The 27720-nt window shown below is 40.1% G+C and overlaps 1 protein-coding gene across 2 annotated transcripts; it reads right to left on the bottom strand.

The window, feature by feature from the left end:
* Nucleotides 1-1653: 1653 nt before the first annotated feature.
* Nucleotides 1654-27720, bottom strand: LOC134617507 (rap guanine nucleotide exchange factor 4-like). 2 transcript variants are annotated; one of them, XM_063462768.1, is made up of 30 exons: nt 27567-27720; nt 23092-23234; nt 20640-20728; nt 19605-19751; nt 14965-15037; nt 14560-14615; nt 12101-12207; nt 11811-11932; nt 11164-11347; nt 10789-10873; nt 10254-10314; nt 9202-9278; nt 8613-8759; nt 8154-8248; nt 7938-8023; nt 7482-7560; nt 6825-6975; nt 6652-6740; nt 6538-6565; nt 6362-6437; nt 5678-5824; nt 5428-5525; nt 5100-5225; nt 4753-4931; nt 4533-4623; nt 4366-4416; nt 3308-3395; nt 3149-3213; nt 2972-3026; nt 1654-2847 (listed from the first exon to the last, which is right to left on the bottom strand). In XM_063462768.1, the coding sequence occupies exons 1-30, from the start codon at nt 27632-27634 to the stop codon at nt 2720-2722; spliced, it is 2991 nt and encodes a 996-aa protein (XP_063318838.1). In that variant the 5' UTR covers nt 27635-27720; the 3' UTR covers nt 1654-2719. The 2 variants fall into 2 exon arrangements, with proteins under 2 accessions (XP_063318838.1, XP_063318839.1); XM_063462769.1 differs by lacking the exons at nt 19605-19751; nt 20640-20728; nt 23092-23234; nt 27567-27720 and adding an exon at nt 15729-16169.

Genomic DNA, 27720 nt, shown 5'->3' with positions numbered 1-27720 from the left:
AGAGAGAGAGAGAAGTTTGCTCCCTGTGAGTGAGGAAAAGTCAACTGTCACTACCAGACAAGGTATTACATTGCCTGATAGTGGTGATCTAGTGTAACTACAACACAGAGCACACACACACACACACACAAGCTTGAAGATGAGGGAGAAGTGAGCGTTGACTGTGTGCAAGTTACGGTTTGCAGTCAGTGTGTGCAGTCTGTCTGCAGCAGACACACAGTTCAAATATGGTCATTGGCATCCCGGGCATTCCTTCTTCCTGGATAACTGTGGCTATATAAAGCTCTACATGCACACACACATACAGCTCTGGCTTATAGCGCGTCTGACATAGTGTAAATCATTTAGCAACAAGGTTGTTGCTGCCACTTATGCACCTAAATCTATCCGCTCACACTCTCTGCAGCTAAAAACACACACTCACCAGAGAAGCCAGGCAAGGCCGGCGTGTTACTCAACCAGACAGGAATGACCCACTGACATCAACAAGCAGGATAGCTGTGCTGACATCACCGTGCAGGGACAGGTGAGATCAGCCATGGGAAGTTAGGGACACTTGTCACTTGTTGACTGTAATCGAGTACAAATGTGGACTTCGTGGTGATTCACTGAATAAATAAAACACGACAAACCCTGCCAGCAGCTCTTAGAAGCCGTAGTGAATCATGACAACATGTAGTACAAATGCACTGTATAAAATAAACAACATCCCGAGAGACCGGCTGCTTGAAGAGATAAAAATTTACAGCTAAAAATGAGTTTAAAAATACAGATGGCGAATGGAAATTGTGATGCAAACGTTATTCGCCGCCATGCAGTTTTAGTGTAGAAACTTAAAGACACAGTATTTCATTGCAGTTCAGTTTTTGGATGAAAGGTTGGTGAATATAAAAAGTCTGGGATCCATAAGAATCCCCGTCACTGCTTATTCAATACTGTGCTCAGCGCTGCTCGTTTTCTGTTTCTAATATTCAGAAATGACCCATTCAAGGGGAAATGTTTAAAGCTATAACCCACTGTACACAGGCCTCAACAGAATTTACAGCGATGACATTCAAAAAGACAAAGTTCTGCAACATCCCAGTGTCAGAGTACCCTCCTGTCTGGCAAACTCCACAACTCAGTTTGCAGTTTTAGTGTAGAGAAAAGCTCAGTGGTACAAATCAAAATGCACTGGCCTGGCAATAACATTGTCCTCTATCCTACAAGTGTTGCAAGTGTTTTGACCTCTTCACTTATTCCTCTCCTCTATCATTCCTAGGAAGTGGATGAAATCTCCACTCTTTACACTACAGTTTATCTCATTTGTAGTATTCCTAGGATCAGCTCTGTTCAAGTCCAGACAACACTGAGCAGTTCCCACTCTAGTGCCTCCCTGTTCCTGTCTTTCACAGAGGTCACATGTAAGCAAATGCCGGTCTTTGTCACATATTAGTTTTTCAGGCCTCATGTGTTGGCGTACCTGTCTTCAGACGTCAACTGAAATCAAAAAGCTCGGCGGCGGGCTTCTCCAGTGGCGGCTGAAATATTTTTGATTTTTGCTGGATATTCTTTGCACGACAGATTTTCCAACAACATCATCCCTTCAGCTCCACCACACGCACTGAAATATCACAGTCTCAAGAAGGTTACCAAACCATTAGAACTGTTAAATTAGCTATTTTTATTTACAAGGCAGACTACACAGAGTACAGTTAGAGGCTGCTTTGGGAAAAGGCAGCCTCGCTGCAGTTCTCAACACACACCAGCACAGCAAAAGCTCCTGAGATCAAAGCAAAATTAATGACACTTGTAAAGAACGCACTCAAAATCTACACGCACATATACAAAAATAAAATTACATGGATTGAACACAACTGGTAGAGATGACAAGATTTTCCCCTCAAAGTGTAAGTTAGACTCTGTAGCTGCAGTCGGTCCAAATCTAAGACATTGCAACTGACAGCAGAACATATCCGGGATGGTTTAAGGGCTTGGCTGCACCCTAATTCCAAATAAAACTCACAATAAATACTACAGTGACCCATTTGAACACTGCCGGTAATACCATTAAGGATTTAATCCGACTAATACTCTGTTAAGTAGGTTTAAAGTGTCTAACTAATTAATGGACACTGATATTTACCTAAAGGACATCAAATCCTACAGATTTTCAAAGGTCCTTATAGACTTATTTAGATTATAAAGTAAGTATGCTCTTTGAGATTTAATATTGACCAGGGTAAACAAAGAGTCTCGATCACTACAGTTTGTGGGGTTTCCTGTTTTGGGTCTATGAGTGGGATCATCAGGATAGAACGATTTGCTCTACAGGCAGGTACAGTACTTTATTGTAAACTAGGGCTCATTTGGGGTAGCACGACATTACAGGACACTCTGATAGAAATCCACTGTATAGAACACAAGGTCTATGAATTTCAGTCATGCAGGATATTGATTCAAGTTCTATACATTACAGTTCTATCTAACAGGTCCCAAACAGTAATAATTAGTACGATATGAACCCTCAGCCTGTTGACTGAGACACGGCGACAAGAGAGCAGCTGAACGGCTTCTGTTTGTTCAGGGAGAAGAGGCTTTTCACGGCACAGTCCTTAATAGTCCATAATAACACTAAAGCCACTGAATGCTGCGATTTGCTACTGTTGTGTTGATTTATTTTATATAGTTTTTTTATGCTAACATCACAGAGAAGGCGTTGTGGTGGAGGATCTGGAGCTCATGTCCGCCGAGGCTCCAGCCGGTAGGAGAGCTGCGTCAGCGCCCTCTGGTTGTCAATCACGCAGAGCTTCCTAACGTAACCCCGGACCTCCGCTTGATTCTTGTTCGGCTGGCAAATGTCAGGATCTAACATTAGGCAGAGATAAAGCAGACAAAAAAAAACTTTGACGGGAAAGATTGTTTACAGTCTGTCTGCAAGGCCAACAGATTAGAAGATAAAAGTGTGTTCATGAATAATAAGCAGACTTACTGAATGGCTGGCTTCTACAGTGTCTCACTTGTCGAATTGTGTTTGCTATAATACGCTGATGGAACAAATAGAAAACAGCTTTAGATACTGTGCAAACATGAATGAAGAACAACACGGCACTAAGAAAACTGCATGCATAAAACATGCTCTCTCTTCTTTCTGTGAAAAGGAACTCACCATTTTCTCAAAATTGACCATGTTGTCAATGAATGTCTTGTTGCCCTCATGTGTAAATGTCATATCTGTAAAGAAATAGGTTAAAATGAAGCACAACCCAAATCTTCCATTTCAATAAGTACTTCCTAAAGCCCTGTAAAGCCCTGTACTGAGTCATACCTTTTAGAAGAAGTGGCACAAAGGGGATAATCGGTGGTTCCAGTTTGGTAACAGTAAGTCGGTAGGACCGGTGGTTCCTTGATGGGTCCTATTGCCAAACAAGTTTCTGGTGTTAGATACATTTATAGATCAAGTTTTTTTTCTTTAAAACACATACTGTTATGCCACCAGCCACTTATTAGGCATGCCTTTTAACTGGCCATTGAAGCAAATATCTGATTGATCAATCACATGGCAGCAACTTCATGCGTTTAGGCATGATAACATGGTCAAGACAACTTGCTGAAATTGAAACCAAGAATCAGAATGAGGAAGAAGGGTTATTTAAGTGATACAGTAGTATAGTTGATGGTGCCATACAGGCTCATCTGAGTTTTCACAAACTGCACAAACTTCCTTCTAGGACTTCTAGGATGCTAGTCAGAATTCAGCATAAAAAACATAAAATCATGAATCCTTCCTACTTTATATCAGCGGTTCGGGCTGTTGGTGGTGATGTAAGGTGTGCAGGATATTTACTTTGGGCTCCTTAACACCAACTGAGCATCATTTAAATGTCACAGCATACATGAATACTGTTTCTGACAATGTATATCCTTTTATGACCACTTAAAGGGACGTCATATCAATATGGACCAAAATCTCTGAGGAATGTTTTCAGCACCTTGTTGAATTTGTGGCAAAAAGAATTAAAGCTTTTCTGAAGGCAAAAGGTTGTCCAACCTGGTATTAGTAAGGTGTACCTAATGAAATGGCTGGTGAGTGAACAGCCATGCAGTTGGTTTTCCCTCCATTATTTTGTGCTTGTCCTGTAATTAAAAACCTGTTTTCTTCTCTGTCACCAAGAAAACAGGTTTGAACCTAATTTTGTTTGTAATACTCATCACTGAAAACCAGATACATTCACAAAGAAAAAAAATATTTCCAGAAGAAGGATCTGTTTTACTCTGAGGAGACAGCAGGAGACTTATAAAACCAAAGCGGCAGTATTAGCATGGTTGAATACAACTAAAAGTTTATGCATAATGAATTTCAATAGACCTGAAAATGAAACTCACCATCATGTTCTCAAACTCAGCATAGAACTTCTTAAACTTGGTGGGAAGTTTCTGTCAGGAAAAGCAGATGGCATCTCAGTGAATCGAGGATTTAAGCAACAGCAGCATGCAGATCTGGTTCACAGCATAACTGTTCGCGGATTATTCAGTTTTTCAATAAAGTTTACCTCCCACGTCTGGCAGAGTCTGCTCACAGCAGGGTTGCTCATCCCCATGATGATGGCAAAGAATGAATTGAGGTTCTTAAATTCTCGACAGCTGCAGACAGACGCACACAAGCAGAAACCAAAGTGAAAACCAACAACATCGAGCTCAGCTTCCTCTACTGTTAGCTAGAAATACTTCACTTAGTGATGTGCGTCACATTAACAGTCACTTCCTACTCACTGTGCTGCTATCTTGATGAACTTCTTGAGGAGCTGGACTCTCTTGCTGAGCTGTCCACAGAGGCAGACCTCAGTGACGACCCACAGCTGGACCTGGTTGAACCTCCTCAGGAACAAGTCTAGATTAGCCGTGGTTCGTTTAAAACTTTGGCGGCCAAACGTGTGGTAGAGCAGCTCATGCTGCGGAAGAAGACAGGGGAAACAAAAAGAAGAGCAGGTTGAGAGGTGAGAGATCCTGCCGGTTTAACAACAGTCTGTGAAAAAGCAAAACTGCTGAAAATGAATTGACTCTGACTCTAAAACAAGAGTCTTTGCAACATTTAATGTACACAAAGGTGAGCAGGGTACCTCATGAACACAGCTGAAGAGCTCCCAGTCAAACATCGTCATTTGATAAGCCAAGTCCTTGGAGCTCATCAGCTCAAAAGTTGACATGGAGCCTGCAGTGGGCCCTTCCTGGTCTGGAAGAGGAGTCTTGAAGCACACAAAAACAAAAACCAACACAGTTTCATTGTTTTCCCTCAGCATATAAAACCAATATCTTCTTGCTTCGAGGCCACTTTTTACTAAGTACTAAGTGTATTTCTTGTATCTTCCATATATATTTGCAAAAAGATTTAATTCTAGGTGGTAATGCAGTTTAATAACAGCATAGTTCATAACATTACTCTCTTACCAGACTGTTGAGCTGCTCTCGAGGACAGGCAAATAATCTCCCATTGATGCTCAAAGTAGAAAACACTGATACATCATTTGGCTTCAAGATTTGTTTTTCTGTAACAAAAATCGGGACAGATTCGCTTTCACCGCCACATAAGACACCATCACGTGCAAATTATTAAAAAGGTACACAAAAGTGCTAATCTACGAGTAGATGACGCTGCAAGTTAACGCCTGTCCACGTTTAAGATGATCTGTTTTCTTACCACCCGCAGAGCTGAGGTAGACCAGCAGGAGCTCATCGGTAGTGCCGAGCTTGTCCGTCACGGCACTGATCACTTCTCGTCCCGTCGCTGCCACGGGAATCCTGATTGTAGTGTAGGTGTGATCGCTGCAGTACACCTTCAATAGGACTGCACACGCACACGTGAAATTAATACAGTCATATGGTATGTGACAGCTCCTGATCTGTGATGACAAAGAGCTGCTTCCAAGATGAAGAAGCAGGAAGCTCACAAAGCTCACTGAAGGTTTTGCCTTTTTGTAGTCACAGACTGAATTATTCAAATATGAAAGCCGGCTCATTTCAATCAAATCAAAAGTTAAGTTAAGTTAGCCCTTGCATCTCTGTTAGAGTGATGACTGAGGTCTTTCTCTGCCTCAGCCAGCTGTCACACACATGAATGACAGGAAAATAATCGTGTTGTGGATCTATGCTGTCAACCTATCCGTAAGATTTTGTCACACCTTTTGTGCAAACACAAGTGGCAGGATGACAGGCAGGGAAAGGGAATATTCTTATCTAATCTGTCTTATGAAAATAGGAAAATCCACTTTAAATAGCACATTCCAAGGCAACTTGGCAAACTGCTGTCAAAATGTCTTTTTCCTTCAGGTTCAACATGGGTAAGAAAAAAAATACATAAATCACACGTGTGCACAGAACTTACTGTCATCTTGATTTCTAATTGGCTGTTTCTTCTGCAGCCTTTCCTCTCCGTCGCTGAACTGTCGTATTAGGGTCTTCTGTTTAATAAATTATATGACAGCATCCAGATAACTACGGATGAAGCCGACATGTGAAGTGGACTGTAAAATTTTATCGAAAGTTATATAACAGATGTACCTTTTTTGTTACTTTGGCCTCTTCGGAGCTAAAGAAAAAAATTTTAAAGTGATGCAATGAATTTGTCGTGTGCATAAAGCAATGACAATGAATGTTCAGCCCACAGAAACATACTGCAATTTGACGACTTTCTCCAGGTCAGGTACCAAATCTTTCAAAGCTCTCAGCATACGGGAGTCATTGGATAGACTTCCATACAACTCCTACGGAGACAGAGAGGAAGAACCACTCAGACTATGCAGAGGATCTGTGTGATTTCCTACATTTGAAAGGCTCAACGTGCTCACCTCCAGGAAAAAGATCGCAGCAGGTTCCTCTTGTAGCAGGTAGGTATGTGTGTTTGCCCAGCGCAGGGTCATAATCAGGGCTCTCCTTTTACTGTTGAGTGCATACTCCAACCTCTCCTGTTCAGAGCCAGGTGGAGATGTCACATGGTACGTGCGCACAAGGTTAAAGGTAAATAGAAAAGCGTTGAACCATTAAAGTAAATAAACACAGGTATATGCATACCTACATTTATGTCTCCATTTATCCTCAATTAAAAATGTACCTTTCAACCAGCTTTAGTTAAAATAAAGTGAGTTTTGAGATCATTCATTATGTTAAAAAAATGAATAAAGCATGGGATGTATTGCGTTAACTGCACAGTGCTAAACTTACATTACAACAGCTTAGGGAAGAAATACCTGTGCAACTGGGATTACAACTTGTTACTAAGGTGTGAAGGGAACAGCTGCTCAACTGCTGTTTCAGCACTTCCATAAGCAGAAACTGATGTTTCACAACCTAAAAATGGCACCGGAAGTGTTCTTACATTACGCAGCAAACCGTGAAGAAAACCAGGGTTATGCACCCGACACGAGGCCGGTTTATTTTTATTTTTTTAAACACACAGTTTAGATACAGCAGGAAGGAAATAAAGAATTTAAAGACAAAAAGGATATTGTGACAGGAGTAGAGGGCACAGCTGGCTGTTGGGCATGAAGACACAGTGCATGAGGACAAAATCATCCACTGCTGGGTCTGACACACGAGAAGAAGCAGAGTCAGTAGCAAGAAACGAGCAGATATTTAATCTTTAATGCATTCATCCTGTCAGTAGATAGTACAAATCCAGAGTCTAACCCAGACTCATGTAAACTCCTGAAACTTGTTTTAATGCCGTTTTTAGCAGCAAACCTTTTCAAACCACAGCAGAATATCCTATTTAATATCGTGTTTTATAGTAAAGAAAATACTGAATTATCAATTTCTTGTTTTAAAGTTCACATTAGTAACATTTTTTGATAAAAGACACTCTTCAATAATTCATAATTTATGCTATAGTTTATGAGTATCCTGCAGTATACTATCCTGACAGCATATGATCCCAAATTAATCTGATCATTCAGCTCTGCTACCTGGGTCACTGTGATGTATGTCCATCCTCATCGTCTCCAAGAAGTGCTCAAGAATCTTCTCTGGAGTTCCTGATATCACAGTGTACCTGCCAAGGTCACCAAGGATCACATAAAAAACCCCAAATATTTTTAATAAAATAGAGACAAATACACATATACTGCAAACACAGTTTTAAAGTACTTTTAGGTACAGTGTGTATACACCCAAACACATACTTTATGTTTCCCAGTGTGGAGGCTCGAGGACTCTTTTCTAACACCAGCACAGGGTGATCGTGCTCTTTCAAACGCACCGTGTTAGCTTCCACATCCTGCGGAATAGAATATTTCAAAATGAGTGCAGTACCATTCATCTGTCAGAGGAGGGAGACAAACATCACAGGGGCGGCTGCGTCATGAGCGATTAAAGCATTATGAGACATTATTGCTTTACACAGCTTCGGAGGATGATGCATATTTTCCCTCCCCTATTTTCAGATCCTGATAATACAGACACATTTTTCAACAAAGGGTTGCTATGTGAAATAAATACACATGTGTACCACTGCCTTGCATCAGTTCTTCATTTATAGTCATTGGGAAGGAGGAAAGCAGATGCTGGCTTTAATAACTAAATGTTTCCACCATTTTTTCTTCACTGATCTTCGATCAGATCGGGGATAACTGTCTGCCTACCCTGAGTATCCTGTTGAAGTCTTCCTTATCCACACGCAGGAAGTGACAGTTGTCCTCTCTCAGGACGATGGATGCAGCCCGAGGTGAATCTGTAACCAGGGCCAACTTTCCAAAGTCATCACCCTCGTGAAGTGTACACACCACACCCTGACACACACAGATGAATACACAACTTGCTCAGACACATGCTCAGTTTACAAGCTTAAGATCTGAAGAAAAATATCAAGGACGAGTAACTTTCTGAATCATCTTTGCATTTCTGTACATGTGTGATCAATCCGCGTGCAGCGTATTTGTCTGTACACTGGTTGTGTGGTGTATGAGTACAATCCCCTAAGCCAGTTAATCACAGTGATGAGTCACGATGAGCTACGCAGAGTTTGCCAAACTCACTGCTGGTGTTTCCCAGCCCTACAGGGAGCACAAAACAGCTCGGCTCTTTGCAGATCTGATGAGCTACATATTTTGCTCCATTACATTCATACTGAATATCATCAAATGAAGCAGAAAACTAGAACAATGTTAAAGTATCAAACTAAAGAACATAAGCAGGTAGATGGATGGAAGCCTTTCAAGCGCACCCACACACCTTTCCATAGATAACCACATTAACGGAGCCCTTCAGGATGATGTACCATGATGTGCCTTCTTCTCCTTGGTTAAACACTGAAAGGTAATGAAAACAAACACATATTAGTCCTGGCACACACATTTTGTACACCTGAAGTTTTTCAAATTGTGAGGCATGTATCCCCTCTTAGAGTCAGAACTCAAGTCACAAACACAATTTTTAAATTTAGACGTCCCTTTTAGAATATATAATTTTCTCTACATGGGTGTAGCACAGGATGAGGCTAATGGGTTAGCTATCATGAAGGTAGCTCTCTCTTTTTACATGGTTAGATCACCGTGGTAACATCTGCTGAACACATAACCTGGTCAGGAGTAGGTTACATTTAGTTTCAGTTTAAAATTGGCTGCAAGCACCACATTATCACTGACTCTTTATTCACAGTAAAAAGAAAAGAAAAAAATCTCTGTGTTCTCTATATATGCACATTATTATTAACACCGCAGAACAAAACAGCAATATAGCTGTAAATTACTGTAAGTAATATTAACACAATTTTAAGAACATTTTAAAACTACTCATGCACTACATAAAGTTACTTATACATTACTTAAATTTAATTACAGTATATTTATTTCTCACCTCCTTATTCTAGTAAACCTACCTTTAAGTATCTGTAAGTAAATTTAATTATATTGTGATTTCAAATAAAATGCATCGAAATTCCATTTAATTACAGGACAATTAGTCACAGGCCGAATTATAAAGTGTTACTGAGTAATCCACTGATGGCTGTTTCTAAAAGCATGCTCCAGCTGCTAAAAGATAGATACACATTAAGACTGCAATGCAATCAATAGCACTAATGGAAATTTAAAAACTGATCTATGCAACTTTTTTTGCGCTGTTCTATAAATACTTTGTCTGGAGTAATCTTAGAAACCCTTTTTAAAATGGATGGTTCAGTTCAGTTGCCTCAACTTGTCCTTACAGGGGACCAGCACTGTCTGACAGACTGAAAGACCTTTTTACAGAAGGAAAAATGTATTCTGTGACAGAAGAAGACTCACACACAGTTCCAGCTTTTGCATGTGACTCAAAGATCACCACGCTTGCCAGTTCCCTCTTCACCTGCAAACCAAAACAAACTGCTTCAAAACTCTTGGATTTTGCTGCCCTGCAGACAAAAATGGAAACTAAACAAGAAGATGCCCAGATCAGGGTTTTTAAAGGTTATAAAAAGTGACCTGAAAGCAGGTAAATTACTGTTGCCAAATAAAAATACACCTTCATAATCTCTGTAGTTATTACAGACCTATTAATGGTATAATACACATTTCCACGTGACAGTAATGTGATTGCATAAAAAAAAAGAACAACAAAGTACTTCTGGAGCTAGTACACATTTAATTAATTCTGCACATGGAAAACGCCTGCGAGCACAGGACAGACTGAGCACCACACTGTCGAGATAAATAGTGTAGCATCTTCTTCTTCTTCCATTTTTAAACATAAAAAGATTGTGATGTGGGGTTCTGATGTATTAACAATGTTCTTGGCATCTTGTACACTGTATGTAAAAGAGTGGCACACCAGCTAACTCACAGTGTTGGAGAGGTGAGCTAAGGCCTTGATGTGAAGCAGCTCGTCATAGATGATCTCTAGGTCATCGCCTGTTCTCTGACCAGGCCTGCAGACACAAAGGAGCGAGTCACAATGCAGTCACCATAAAGACTTCATGCATGCACATCAATAAAGTTACTTACAGATGATCTCTGCCTATTCTTTCACATGCTTAGTACTTTATATGAAGAATGTTGGTATGACTGGATATGACTGGGTTCAATTAGCGAACCCTTCAGCACTCTGGTATCAGAGGGGAATGTTAATTATTGGATAAAAAGCAACAATATATTGCCAGATATTGTTGCTTTTAATGTATTTTGAATCTGTATTTCAAGAGTAAATAATAATACTGACGATTTCCTGAGGATCATGCGCAGCAGTGCATCAGGGCCAATCTGGGCAAGAAAGAGGATGGTCTCCGGCAGCTCTTCCTCACTTTCCCTCTTCTCCTCCTCACTAGGTAACGGTGTGTCCTCCTCCTCATCATCAAGAAAACGGTAGAAGAGGTATTTGTCATAGAAACCGAGCTCCTGGTCCACTGGAGAGCAGAGAAGCACACACAGTCAAAACACCACTATATAAACGAGTGTGCATACAGATGAACTGTTTTCTCATCTCAGAACATTTCAGCCATGTTCTTTGAAGTGAAGGACTTTGAGATTGGTTATATTCATGCTTGGAAACTCATTAATTCTTACTCTAGCATTCAAAGAGAAACCCTCCCTGATGATTGATGTTTAGATTCAAAACTCACATTCCAGCGCAGAGCCAAATGGAGACACACTGGCTCTAGTCTAAAACTAATTTGCGATTCAAAGTTTCAATAACACTTTATTCTAATTTACGCTCTAAACGATAAGTTACGCGTGGAGTGTGAATAACGTCTCCCAGCTTTTCAGCTGCTTTGAGGTTTGGGAATTGACTTAGTATGTTAAGATGACTCACGGAAAGAAATGAACCCAAAGATATGCATGATGAGAAACATCAGACTTAAGTATTACCATGATTTAGCACCCCTTCTTCTAGTAGTGCCTGCCACATCCCGACAGCATGGGAGCGAGTGAGCACACAGGCGCTCTGCAGCACCAGCCAGTCCACCAGCTCTGTGCCTACACAGCACTGTCTGCAATACACATGTAAACACACTGTTTACTGTATATTTGCTGTGGGGAGGTTTAAAAATACTTAATGTGATTTTCTGTAAATCAACACCACATCCACAGAAAGCTTCCCCAAGCACTTGCATCACATAATTTTACAGAAATACAAACAGAACTGCAGACCCACATACCTGTATGTCTTCAGGTGATACTTCCTGTCTCGAATCATGTGAGGGGCTCTGGACAGGATGGCGTTGCGGAGAACCTTTCCAGCTCTCTGCAGCTTCTCTGAGGGGATCTGAAGAACACAGGGACATCGGCTTAGGTGACTTCATCTAGTCCATCTAAATCTCTGACTGACTAGATTGAGATTTTTTTCTAAAATAGGCTGCAATAGAATCCATCATGTTGATTGTTAATTTTGTTGGTCAAGCTTCAAGTGGTTTGTGTTGGCAAGAAGAAGTTTGGGAACCATTATTTATCCAGGATTGTGGTCCGATCGCAATCTGACTCAAGTAAGAATCCACAGTTGTTTCTTTATTGGATACACTGAGTAGTCACTCACAGTGCAGGCCAGGAAATGAAATGAATTTAGTAACTTGTTTAGCAGCAACAATAACCATTGATGTTTCCTGTAGCTTCTGCACGGTGATGAAGAGTCATTTTGGAGCCTCGCGCCCATAAAACTGCTCTTGCTCATCGATATTTATGGGACATTTTGGTTAAACAGCCACAAAATCTCAGTTTGCTTAAGATCAGAACACGGGTATTCCAAAAGGTAAATTCTCCTCTTGTTAAAGCACTCTGATGTTGACTTACCTTTGTATTTTGGTACATTGTATTGTTGCAGTACTCAACCTTAAAGTTAGAGTGTTTAATATATCACCAATACATGTCAATAGATTGCAGATTTCTGTTAACTGAGTTCTGGTTTCTTACCCCTCCCTATTTAAATACATAATCATACACAACTCTATGACACAACGCCTACGACTTCTCTTTTCCTCTACCTTTGGTGTGCTACATATGTATATGTATATGTGTATAAAATGCAATTATTCAGGATGCCGATGTCCATCTTGGCCACTGTATTCAGGATAGCTGGGCAACATGGCGGCTTCCACAAACCATTGCCCACCTTTATGTATTTTTAATGATTTAATTCTAATTTTATGACAATGCATCTGTTTTTTGGACATAATCACACACTGATCAAATATATTTATGAGTACAATGTTCTTTTTTCTATTAAAAAAATGATTTTAAAAATGGTTGACTGCACATTTTAGTGTCATGTCATGGCCTACCGCCCTCACATTCTCGTGTAAAACTTTTAGTAATAAAATTTTTAATTCCTTCTTGTTCCCCTCAATGACGGCAAGCCGACCAAGCGTTCAGCTGGCAAATTAGACCCTAACATGATGCTCCCTCCGCCATGCTTCACAGTTAAAATCTTATTAATTGAGAATGTGATTTTGAGTAGCACAGAACAAGTAGCACTTAGAATTCAGTAGCCTGAATTGTGTGTGCAAAAAATGTCTGACATCAGTTTGCTTATATTGCCTGTGTCTATAATCATGATTTAGACAAAGCTCAGCTCAGGTTTTATGTTTAATCAACGCAAAAAATTCCAAATAATTCACAATTTTTTTCTTACAGCGATATGTGAATGTGTACATGGGCAGATATTGAATGCTGCTCACGTATACTATGGATCACTCAAACAGTAAAACTGTATCAAAACACACAGCACATACAAGCAGACACATCCTTTATAGGCCGCACCTGCATAGACAGCAGGGAAAATGACAGATGTGTGTACACACACACATACACATACACATCTGCTTCTGAAAACAACAAAGGAAGGCATTTTAATTGGGCAGATGGGATCTTTCTTCTGTGTGCATGCATTATCTAACATTAGCATAACTACAGAGCATCACAGCTGTGAGTCATCATCGGTCTCTCCTCAGAAAATACGCGCACTTCCAAAATTCATTCTGGCACTCTGGTTCATTCACAAACATGAAAGTATGCAGCGTTAAAAACAGCTCGATTTTATGACCCCCGTGGACCGGTTTACGACATGTTTCCAAGAAATATTCAAGTTACTTTCAGTTTTGGATGTTAACAAAAACAAAACATTGAGCTGATGTAATGATTACTTATTTTTACTTATTTTACTTACGCATTTGAATTAACTGCATCTTTTTCATTTCAATTATGATCACTATCAGGTTTTTATGTATCTACCCTTCAAGTTGCAAACAGTGTAGACATGGCTCGAAAACTGGGAAAATGGAAAAACAAGAGTCTTAACTGCACATTTAAATGTATAAAGGTTTTAACCTGAAAAATATTTAAGTTCAAAATACATTAATAGCATTGCTTCAAACATTAAAAAATACACAACTACTGCTCAGCTGATTTTTGCACAGTTCTAAATTTGTCTAGAAACTTCTGCCTAGAGATATTTTGACAAGCAGTGACAAAAGTGGGTTTTTTAGTCAGGTTATGATGGTCTAGAGTTTTGTTAAGTCATGCTTTCTGTAACTTAAGGCTGGGTCTGTTTCTCATTTTTTAGTTACAGTAAACTAATCTAAGAACTTCATTTAGGTTGAAAATGTAATCAGGAGGAAACATTTACCTTGTTGTGAGCTTTGTTTGCAGAGTCTGAATTCATGTTGTCTTTGTCTGTGAGTCCTGAGGAGAAAAAAAAAGATTAATGCTAAAGCACAACAGGATGCTCTGCTTCCCAAAAGCAAAAAAGCACTGTATATCAACTTGAAAAAAAGAAACATAGCAATTTTATATTTACATATACACAATATAGACTCATCCATCCTTTTAACAGGCTGAGAAGGAAAGCTCCTGCTTCCTGTTTTTAGTCATCATACAGAAGTCTCCGTCTTTTTTTGTGCATCTGCTGCACATTTCCAATTTATTACTTGCAATATGTTTGTTCGCGTAAAAACGTTCATTGAATAAACATTTAAGCACCACCCAGAGTGTCTTTTTCTATTCCCGTGTGTCCACTTGTGCATCTACTCACTGTCATTGTTGGATCCACTCTCCATGGCTCCATAAGGAGGGGCCAACAGTGCAGCCAGGCTCTGACGATACTTCTAAAAAGCAACACACATCAGAGGCCACATCAGTCTTGAAAACACCTCTAGCAGGGTATCATCTATAAAGCACCAACATCTTTTAAACATCAAAACCCATTCCTGTTCCATCTCTCTCTCTCTAAAGCGCACAATGTTGCTTGAACACAAAAGTGCCCCTCAAAACAAAGCCCTTTGTACAACCAAGATCATTTACATGCAGAACAACATTATATAATACACACACACACACACACACACACACACACACATAGCATTTAGACAAGGGTTAGACTGCTTTGATGTGTACAGATGCTGTTCTTACAGTTGTACATTTCTGTAGCAGAAACTATGAAACACACAGAGCCAGAGCTTTTGTGTCTGAATGTGCCACTGCTCTTCTGCAAGGTCATTATCAAGCAACCCATGCTTTCTGACAACGGCCAGGAATACACACACACACTGGAAGAGAAACAGAGAGAGCATCTGTTTGACCTAAAGACACAAACGCTCCCCTATCCGTGTTTTTCTTGCACTCACTCGATCCAGAAGCTAGTGAAGCTAAAACACTTCATGTCAATAGTAAAAAATGCACAAAGGTGATTCCAGGGAGTTTCATTCTGTAAAAAGACAACAACAGAAAAAAAACATACAAGCAAAGATTATGCACACTACATAGTAGACACAGTTAAAGTCAAGGAGTCCGACTCACCTGAGTTAACACACTCAGCTGCTTAATACTGAAGCGACTGAAACCCCAGAGAGCTGCCCTCTGCTCCTTTACAACTCACACACACGCCACCGGATAGCATCCTGCTCAAAACAAGCTGCTCTCTTCCTTTTTTTCTCCCCTCTCTCTTCCTCCCTTCCACTCACACAGTCGCCCCACTGTCTGCCTCCGTCTCACTCACCCTCTCTCACTGCGATCATGCCAGGAACCAAGCCACTTTCTCTCACAGGTTACCAGGGTGATTCGAGTCTCTGTATTACTGAGCTACTCTAGTGTAGGAAAAGGGGTTAGTAGTCAGAGAAGGGAAAGGCAGAAGTAGTGTTGAAGAGGAGGAGGAAAGGAAGGAGGCTAACAAAAGAAACGTGGCCAATAGAAGAGAGGGGAAGCTGGCATTAGAAATGTAGAGCAGGTGAAAAGGGGCACAGGAATAAATCAGAAAAGAGAAATGAAGTAACCACAGTCCAGACCAACTAACTATTAGCAGTAATTGATACATATAAAAACATGTCTGTAGGCTATTTCCCATTCAAACACTTTTTTTGATCTCAATTTTACTAGAATTATGGAGCAGCGCTTTTTTTCTTTCATCCTTTCATCAAACACATGACTGCATTCATCCTGTAGCTTTTTAGTCTCCACCGCAAGCGCACGCACACAAATTAGTCCTTGCACACGGGCACACACATAAAACACAGAGAGCCATATTTTGGAGATAAGATTGGGGAAAAAAAACAAAACAAACAAAAGACAACAACCTCAGGCCATGTTTTCTGTTTTATGTCCACTGTCCTTAAAATAGACAGCCGAGAGGGAGACAGAGTGCACTTAGTCAAAAACACACGCACACACACTCTACCAGCTGAATAATACGATGGCACACATGCTTTAATTATTGTCTTATCTAGGTCTCATGTGTTCCTGTAGCACAAAATGGAGGAATCACATTTGAGTAAATTTAATTTCAATTCATCCACGGTCACACGGGGAAAAGTCTTTTTTTTTTTTTAGACCAGATAAATCAATAAATCAAAACAATGTGATCGATAAAATTGTTTGCGAGAGGGGTCCTAAAATCTGATTTAAAAGCCAAAAAAATTAAGAAAGAAAAAACACCAGACAGAAAATAGTTATTTTTTATAACCAAACTGTCAATTACCTTCAATTTCATTAAAAATAAGTACCTCTGACCATCAACAAAACTACTGTTTTCTCACAATCACTGTATGGAGATGAGAACCGTAGTGTGGGTCGGAAAGAGAAAAACTAAAATAGTGGGCTTTTTGGATTCTACAATACAAAATAACCACCTGTCAGACCGAACAGCAGCTCAGACCACACAGTCTTTCATTGTGAGGTTACAGTGAAGTGCTGCCCAGCTCTGTCACGACTTCCTCTCTGAGAGAGAAACAGTGAATGGAGCTTGTAACTCCAACAAGGAGGCCCACGGAGAGGCATCTACCACAAAGCCAACTCTCTCGGGGCAAGGTTGTGTGAGTGTTCATACTAGTAGGTTGTGCGATATAGTAACTCTTTGCAACACGCGGTATATCAACTGACTGTGAGCTTTTACATCTTCAAAATGAAATATGCTGTCAAATCCAATTTTTATTTTATTTATAAAGCACACAAAGCTAACACAGGAGGGTCACACAATAAAATGCCACACCCACATCAAACAACAAACAAACAACAAACCATCACTTTCAGTCTTTTTGTTCATCTTTACGCTGAAGATACTTGATAATGACTTTGGCTGTCTGTTTGGGGTCGTCGTTCTGCTGCAGAATACATTTGGGGCCAATAAACAATCATTTATATTTCTGAAAGCATTCTTTGTTTACAGCTTTTTTTCCACACATGCCTAAAACTTTTGCACAGTACTATAATGAGATCGAAAGTCAATATCTGGTATTACCAAATCTATTACTTGCTATTGCTGTTGCATTGAAATCTGACGATTCTTTTCAGCTTTAATAATTCCATCAATGTTGACAAGATCCCAACACCACTGGCTGAAATGCAGCCCCAAAACAATGCCAGAGCCTCCACCATGTTCTTCTGTAAGTTGGCATACTTCAGCTTAATTTTCCTGTTTCCCTTCCTGAAGAATAACTTCTTGACTTACCTTCTCCTTCTCTTAGATCATTTCTGATGAAGGTTCACATAACTCAGCTGAAGGGTCTGAAGCATCTCTCGGGTCCTGTGCCAAGTTTTTGACATATTTGTTCTAAAGGACATGACTTTCCTATAATATAGCATATCTATAGTTTAAGCTTTCCACTTCTTCTTTAGTCCTCCACTTGTCCAGTTTCCTCAAAATTTCTTAAGGACAATTTTCACATCAGGCTAAGATCTACCAAGATTTCAGCTAATAGCTCATGGGAATCACTTTATTGGTGCAAAAATGCTAATGCTAATTTTTGCTATTTGCCCAAACATAGCATTTAAAATAGATTCTTTGCTAAGTTGTATTTTGACACAACACTGATTCATTCATTGAGTTAGCTACTTTTTTAATACTTCATGTACTTGATTCTTATTCTTAACAAACAAAGAAAAAAAACATGGAAATAGTCAGGTAAAAGGACTGGACTGAGAGTGAATTAAAAAAAAAAAAAAGCAGCCAATAGCTAAAGAAAAAACGTTCAAAGAACTTCCGAAAGTCTCAAGAGCAATTTAACAATTAGAAAAAAATCTGGCTCCTTACATAAATAAATAAATAAGGGGTGGCTCAAGACTTTTGCACAGTAATGTAAATATCAATATTATTTCCCTTGCCTAGTGTATAGCCCCTGTGTATGATCTTTTCATGTTTAAATATGTTTATGAATACTCAGCTTAGATGAGAGTGTAAAATAAGATTGTATATATTATTACATTACCACTCATTATTTAGTTACTGAATATACAGTATATGGTATTATGGCTACAGCCTATCCTAGCTGTCACTTTGCAAAAGAAGGAGAAACACCCTGGACCAAGACACAAAGACAGACAACCACACTCACATTCACATCCCTTGACCTCCTGTGCATGTCATGTGCTGTGGTAGGAAGCCAGCATGTCAGGAGAGAATCCATGCAGTACACAAGGAGAGCATGTAAACTCCACACAAGCTGCATAAATCACTTTTAAGGGAAAACATACTCTGAAAACTTAGTAAGCATCTTCTGGTTTCTTAAAAGAATTGTCCTTGGGCTTTTTGTTTTGATGGCTGCCTCACTGGAAAAATGTGACAGTTCATCCGAGGCAGAAAACTGTATTTCAGACATGCAGATACAGATCACTGAATTACAGTACGTCCTTTTGTTTGCGGCTTCGTTATTGCAGGAATCTGTGTAACCTGCCTAAACAGAAAATGTAATGGCATTTTTGGGACTTTATAGTTAGTTTTATATAGTTTTATAGTTTTTTAGTTTAAGAAACCAAAACTATTATGCATATACATTAAAAAATTGTACCAATTCAAACAGATTAACCTCTCTACAGCAGCTTAACAACATTAAATTGCATTTAAAATGTCCTTAAAATCATCGTTTTAATATTTCTCAGAATTAAAATATTTTGTTATTAACTTATAGGCTAAAGGAAATCTGAGAATACCTTTATTTTCCCAAGTAGGAAATGTGAATCCAATTAAAAGAAATAAAAAAGGAATCATTTAACTAATCGTGTTTAGATTTTTCTCACTGTGTGTATACTTTAAATAAATCACAACTAATAGATGTGCAAAAAGGCACTGTAACAGTGGACAGCCCTCTTGTGGTTAAAAGCACAATTACAATAAAAGTCTCAAAAGCAAAGCTCTTTCCACAATGGAGTTCATGCAGAATCATGAAGTTCCATCTCATGTCACACCTCCCAGAGAGTCTTAAACTCCCTCTGTTCGATCCGGAGCAGCTCGCTGGTCTCTCTGCTGACAATGGTAGCGTGGCGCGGTGTGTTGTCCAGGATCGACTCCCCAAAGGCTGTCCCAATCCCCAGCGTGCAGATTGTGACTGCATCCTGCACACAGACATGACAACTTTTAGTTACTGTGTTTCTATAACAGACGAGCATTTGTTATTGAGCAAACATGCTTTGTAGCAGCATAGTGAATCCCCGCGCAGTGAAATTATACAGCAGTAGCTACAAGCAATGTGTATTAGGTTATTTTAATGAACTCGGACAGACATGGAAAGCAGACAGATTAATATGTGCAAATGAATGCAAATAAATCCAAATATGAGCAACTGCTGTTTACTGTTAGACAAACATCTCTTGGTGCTGTATATAATTGGGCAGGCTAGAGGGAAGCAATGTACGCATACTCACTGCTTAGTGGTTCAAACAAATACACTGCTTGCTATGGAAACCTTTTCAGCTGTCCAAACTGACATTTCAAATATAGCCACAGAAAGTAGGCCACCAATTTCACTTTAGGGCTACATACATGAAAAGGACGTCTCACAATAGAGGAGCTTCTTATCGCCGTCTTTCTTTCGAAGCAAATCCTCTCTCCTTCTCCTCCCACGTGTCATTCTTCCCCACTACATGTATAGTATAACTCTATTTCCACGCTCTCACAGCAAGGGTTTAAAGTAAGGAGGAAGCCAAAATTCTCAGTGGCAGTTTCGCTCTGGTATATTTAGGAAGGGAGGCACAAATGGAGGCTAAAGAGTCAAACAAATTCAGCTCTCAAACATACAGGACAGAGTAGAAGCCCCTTAAAAAGGATCTTGTTTGATAGAAAATATATGAGACCACTAGGAAATATCAACCATGAAAGTAACATTACTTTCATGGTTGATATTTTTACAAAAATAGGAAGGAAACTACAGAATCCAAAAGCATCCAAGTCATTATTCATGTATGTTTCTCAATGTGACTTGAACTTTATCACATGACTCTCACCTGGTGGTTAGCGGTTTCTGACACTTTGACATCCAGGGAGCCAGAAAGGACTGCATACCAGCTGGTGCCAATGTCTCCCTGTCGAAACACTGCGTACAGTAAAATACATTAAACCACATTGAGAGCCGATGAAAAAACGTCACTAAGACAAAAGCACTCATACAAACATGCCCTGCCATCTGATGATAAACCACAATCACTGCTGAAAGAGACATCAGCCAAAAAGGTTTTGATACAATGATAAATTGATAATAAATATATTTGCAATAAACTGAAATGTGTTTGAAAAGGTTATAAATGCACCTATAAAGGAAAGCTTTTTAAATATTTTTATCTTTAACTGAAAATAAATTGACTTGAGTTCAAATAAGCAAAACGCTGACAAAACGCTGGTGTTAAAGTAGCTACATTAAATATTGTCTTGATTTTGTGATCATTAAATTACACTACTATAAGTATTTATTGGATATGCAATTAGATCCACAATTTGTTGGACAAAGACACAATTTTTGCAGTTTTGCTTCTCTACGTCACTGCAGTGAATTTTAAATCAATCAATCGTGGTGTGACTGAAGTGCAGACTCTCAGCTTTAATTTGCATTAACGGTAAAAAGACATTTTTATTTATAATCCCCCAATTTCATAGAATTATATAGAATTAATTGGACAAACTAACAGGATTTTAAACCCAAGGATTGTTTTTAACACTTGGATGAAAATCCTTTGCAGTCAGTGACTGTGTGAAGTCTACAATCCATGGATGTCACCAAATGCTGTATTTCCTCCCTTCAATGCTCTGCTTAGGTCTTTGCTGCAACCATCTTCTGTAGCTGCTTGTTTGTGGCTCTCTCTATGACTTAAAAGTCTCCAGCAACTGTAAAGCATGCGCTGTTGTGTTGAGATCGTGTGACTAACCTGGCCAGTGAAGAATATCCAGTTTCTTTGCCTTGAGAAACTCTTGGGTTGCTTCTGCAGTATGCTTTGTTTCATTATCTATTTGCACTGTGAAACACTGTCAGGTCAGTTTTGCAGCATTTTTCTAAATCTGAGCAGAGAGTACAGCCATGTACACTTCACAGTTCATCCTGCTGCTTCTATCATCTATCAGCAGTCTCACCATCAATAAACACTATAGTGACCCAGTTCCACTGTCAATCTTATGTACCCATGCCCTAACATTTTTTAGATGATACACCTATTCCTCAGGAGTGTCCTTGACTTGGCTAGAAGTTGTTTTTCATAAGCCTTGATTATAATCCATTGTGAATACAGACACAGGCAGCTGGAGACCCAGTCACAAAAAACAGGCAGGATGCATACACGGACCCTTGCGCTCATCTTCTGATGATGAAATTTACTTAAATCACTTGGACTCTCTCAGACTCATGGACGCAGGAAGTATAACAGAGGCTTTAACCATAGAAATACTTCTATCATAATCCATTTTAATTGCCCTCTGTGGTCTTTTAGGCCTTTCGGTATCCTGAGCTGGTCAGTCCTCCTTTTTAAGAATACACCACATTAATACTTTGGCTACCCCTAAAGTTTTTTTCTATCACTCTGACAGACTGAAAGCAAAACAAAATAAACCTAATGATGGCCTCCCTCACTGGCACTGACATCTCTTTGGGCTTCATATTTAAAATGAATGTGAAAAGCTATAAAATGCAAATTCAAGACTTTTAATCAAATCCTGACATTATGTCTGTTTAATTTGTCATGAAATTACATGAACAGGCCCCACTTGGCCATGAAACTGCTTTTCGGTGAACTGTCCAATTAATTTTGAGCCTCTGAAAACGGGGGACAGTGAATAAAAAACGTTTGTAATTCCTAAACAGCTGACACAATATTTTTATTAAACCCACTGAATTAAAGCTGTGCTTCAATCACATATTGGCTGATTGATTTAAAATCCACTGCTTGCAGAAAAATCAAAAAGACAAAGCATGAAGTCCAAAAGGAAAACATATAAAACACACTGGATCCAGGAAACAATAGGGCAAGAGGAACAGAGTAATGGGAGGATACCACTGTATATACTTACTCCTGTAAGTATATCGTATACTTATAGTATACTTATACTTATATAGTGGTGTCAGGGAAGTGGAGAGAGCTAGGGAAAATGATACACAGTTGAACTAAATCACAGAGGATGAGGCAACATAAGCAAAAGTAAAAGCAAATACAAGGAACAATTAATAATATTAATATTAGTATTGCACAAATTAGTTAAAAACAGGCAGTGAAGAAGGTTAGGCACATTTTTGCATTCCAGTGCATCGTAAGTCTTACTGCGCTCTCTCCTTAGGAGACAAAAAGGTATATTATATACTGTATGATGATTTCCTCCAATCCTTTAGAGCCTGACTAAACTCGACAGCATCAAAGACATCATTTTACATTCCTGTCAGTATTGTGTGTTTGTGAGTGTGAGTGTGCGTGTACGTACACGTGATGCCTTTCTCCAGGCATTCATAAAAGGCACAGGCACAGATCTGCAGTAGGAGCGGAGGTGGGAACCTCTGGAAGGCTTTGACCTCTCTTAGTCGGGTCAGAATAATATCCACGTCCTCTCCCGAGCGCTCCGCAGGCCTGCGCAGAGGAAGAGCCACCATTAAACCCACACGAGGCATTAAAAAGGTGTGTTAGGGGTTGTGCAAAAAACAATTGGCATGATGTAACTTGTTCAGCGTGATGGATTATCTATCTTATTCAGGTCTATTTCAGCCTGAACGATAGCAAATCAATCAAAATCCTGCAGTATGCTTTCACTAGCAGTCATGTTAGACAGTTGCAATTATCAGTCAATGGACTAAACCGTGAGAAAGCAGCGATATTGCCCTTTAAGTAAGAAGGCTGCTCTATTGTTATAATATTATCTATGAATATTTGTGCGAGAGCACGCTGTCTTCATTGTTCTGCCTGGTGTCTTAGTGATAACAGTGAAGAGCTGCAGGCACCGTTTCTCTCAGCTCAGACCCCCCACAGGCTGTTGATGTAAGATCTCATTTGTACTGCTGCTTTTTCTAATGCGCTTAAATCTGAGCACACACACACACAACTAAGTCACTGTTGGACATCTAAGCAGGCACACACACAAGAGACTGCACGCACACACACACACAGAAGTTTGATCTGCGAGCTTAAACAGTCTGTTCTGAGACGTGGTGGTGCAAAAATACCAAGCCAAAATGTCTCAGAGTAACACACTGCACTTAGCACCATTCATTCACTTATTTTCCCTTTTTTTCCTGATAGTGACTCATCTTTGCACGTGTGTGAGTGTCTGTGTGTGCATATATGTGTGTGTTCATACAGAATAGCTAATGCACTGTGGGCTCTTCCTTCACAGATGAGAGCCTCTCAGTCCCCTCTTCTGCTTCATCTCCTTCCTCTTCCCTCACTCCCAGCCCTCGCTCCATTCTGTCTGCTTCTTCTAAACCTTTCTCTAATCTCCATCTACTTTTCTCTTCTTCCTCTTTCAAGACTTGCCTGTTTTTAGAACATGATAGGCAAGACTGAAAGGGACAAATGCAACCCATTTTTCTCCTTTTCACTAGAAGCACCGATTCCTGGAGCATTTAGTGCCACCACTTACACATACCAAACGCCCTATTTATCCCTTTACGTCTGCTCTGCAAGCTCAAAGGCAAGAGTGACTCTCACTTTACTCACATGTAGGTGCGTATGGTAATAAACACCGAGCACGTGTGTCACGAAGCAATGAAATGTACCTGTACCGTGTAACTGGAAGGGTTTGCCACAATAAAAACAGATCAAAGGCTGCATTGCACAGCCCATCTTCCATTCCCATATCAGCCACGAGCTCAGAGCTTTTAAAGGTAGGTCTTTTTTTCCCTCTCACTTTCTTTTTTTTTTTTGGTCTCTGACTCATCTACCTAAAGCTCGTGTATTGGCCCTTGGTGCTTCAACAGGGTGTCATATCCCAGAGTAGGCTGGGTTAATGGTTGAGACAGGTGGGGTCTCACACACTACCACAGACAGGGAGAGACAGGGAGGTGAACTCTGCAGGGTTGAATGGGTAATACAAACACCACCCTTCACATATGCGTCTATAGTAAAACTGTTCGGCTCTGTCAGTTATCGTCCCCTGGTTAAGTCTTCACCCTTTCCCTTTTGTCCTCTAACCTGTGCTTGCTCACTCGCTTCCTGTCGGGAGGAATCTGCCTCCCCCGCTGGTGAGAGAAGAATGTGACCTGAGAGTTGTTCACCTTCTACCACTCTCCCTTCATGTCTCCTTTCTTCCTCGACCTCTTCCTTTTGTCAGCCTTCCCCTCTCCCTCCCCCACTCTTCGTGTCAGCAGAGATCTCAGCTTTCAAGCACAAATTATGGCGTGTGCGAATACACAAACACACACACACAAACAAAGGATTAACAAATCGACCAGCGTGACACACTGAAGACAAAAACCAAGAGACAGCAGAAGGTTATGCAGATTGTTTCATGAAACAACCATCTGGAAAAATTCACTGGTCACAGACAAATAAATCAGAGGTTGATTTGTGGCAGCCTGTCAAAGTGCCGCACAGATTCAAAACAAACAGATTTATTCGCCTGGTGGATTAATACATTACTGCAACACAGATTATGTGATTGTATGCAAGAACCTCTTCTGACACTCATCTGCATCACCACTAACAACCAGAGATGGTGTTAAATCACTGAGTAGCATAAACCCTGCTCACTTTGCATTCAAATGACCAATTAGAGTTAGAAATGACTCATCAAGATTTGCAAGATTTGCAAATTACCCTACATAATACGCACACTTATACTTTTCACCTATGAGGAATTGCTTTTGCTAAGACTTACTACTTTGATATGTCACCCTAGTGCTAGACAAAAATATTTTCCTGCAATAAAAAAGGCATTAAATATAAACTTGGATCTGGCTTGGTGCTGTGTGTACGTTGAGTGTACCAGCTATTTAACTCCTGGGTCAACAGAAAACAAAGCAAATAAGATTTTATCCCACATACTTCACAGCCACCGGCAATAAATGTCTTCGGACAGATATATTACAGACAGTCGTCTCTTAACCTCTGTCTTTCTTTCACCTTCCTCCCCTCTCTGCCCCTCACTCCTCACTTGCTCACATCAACAGTTAGCATAGTTGAAAGCTCCCAAACACGCATACACACATACACACACTCCTAGATATTGATTGAATAAGAGGTGGATAGCTTAAAAGCACTGAGTGCTCTACAGTAAGATCCTGCAGAGTTCCCGGTGTCTTTATGAACATCCAGCTAATACTGCATACTGGTGACTTTAAGTTTCCAACATAATTATTCTAGCCTTAATTTCGGTAGATGTTTTCAGCACTGACTTAAACAGAAAAAACAACAACATTTTGCACGTTTATTTTATGAGATATATGAGCAGGAGAAGGACACACTCAATCAAAGCTGCAAAACAGAACACAATCGTTAAACTTGGGAAACCAAATTTATTTGCAGTGTTTCTGTGCTAGACCACCAAGCTAATGGCTTATGCTAAAGAGAAGCCCTCTTAAATAGGGAGTGGCTGTAAGTCTGCAACCAATCACATTCCCCATTTGCTCACCAGACCACAGCAAAGATCACACCACCCTTTGAATTTTTACAAAAGCATAAGCTACTTTGAGCAAATTGTTCAAAATATGTGCAACTAAAACTGAAGCAATCTGGAACTTAAACAATTTCTAAATGATTACAGATTGTAAAATATATTTAAGCAAGAATGTTCAGAGATTTTAAAGGCGCCAGCATCTCAAGTTGACTATTGGTGGTAATATGTCTTTTATGGTAACAACTCATTGATTTTTACACTGTAAATCTGAAGATGCCAACTGGGCTTCTGGAAAGCTAAGAGGTCTTTCTCACTCATTTCTGACAATTTATATTCCGATCAATTACTCGCCAAAATAACCCAGTGACTAATTAATAGTTAAACTGGTTAAAAAGTATAATGCCGTGTTGTCAATACCCTTATCAGTGACTAATAGTTGCATTTATCCACTCAGTTTTATTCCAGGTGAGGATTAGGAGACAAGATGGTTGCTTCAGGTTGCCATTGGTAATGTGAGGATGTGTCAGATAGGTGTGTGGGTGGGTGGGTGTGTGTGTGAGCTGTGCTGTGCATGTCATATATGTCACTGCCTATGATCTAGAGTAATTACTGTAGTGCTGCTCTTCATCGTGTTTATTTATTCGAGCCCTCTCCCTGAGCTTTTTCAGCACAGTAAGGGAGCTTTACTGTTAATTGGGCAGGCACAGTGTGGACTAAACGATTTTCTAATCGCTGCAGCTTTTGGATTGTTGAGCTGTTGATAGACAAACTGTGAATTGGATGTTCGGTTATTCTAATCTGTTCAGTCAGCCCAGACTAACGTAGCCTCATGCAGCATTGTGAGATAAACGGGAGGAGGAGAGAGAAAAAATACATTGCCTGCGCTGGCTGGCCTCTAGTATTTTATTCAAATCACTAGCATACACGCCACAGTTGTATTTTAAAAATGTATGGCTATTTGATTCAAGCAGGCAGAGATAAACCATGTGCGTCTCATCATCACCCATGCAGTGCAGAGACACCACAGTGAACCTCGAAGCCACCAACGCCTTTTTGACCGGAGATACAAAAACAGGAATTTAAAAAAAAAAATCGGTGTGTATTGTTATGCACTGCAGTCTGTACAACTGGGCGACAAGTGGTGTCTATTTAGTGAAATGACAGCGATAATATACTAAAACAAAATGAGGCGTATCACGTTATTATTGCACAGTCACAGACTGCACACGCAGCGATCACCGGTTCCGATTAATCACGTTGACGCGGATGAATGAAAGAGGGCAGAGACAACACAATCGTTGCTGTGTGGAGATGCGCGGCGTGGCACTGGGTCATGTAGTGCTTTCACCCACCTTTTATCCAGGCAGCAGATCCACTCCGCCGATGGGGACGAATTAGGGGACGTCTGCACCGCGACCATCTTCCCCGGCTGTGTGTGTGCGTGTGTGTGTGTCACTAGACGCTGTGATGCTTACCGGAGGAGGGTTCCCGGTTGTCGGTGGTCGT

The sequence above is a fragment of the Pelmatolapia mariae genome, linkage group LG18 (genome assembly GCF_036321145.2).
Source record: "Pelmatolapia mariae isolate MD_Pm_ZW linkage group LG18, Pm_UMD_F_2, whole genome shotgun sequence".
In the NCBI taxonomy this organism is placed as follows: Eukaryota; Metazoa; Chordata; class Actinopteri; order Cichliformes; family Cichlidae; genus Pelmatolapia; species Pelmatolapia mariae.
Note: the sequence above shows the minus strand (reverse complement) of the source record. Positions and strands in the feature narration are given on the sequence as shown.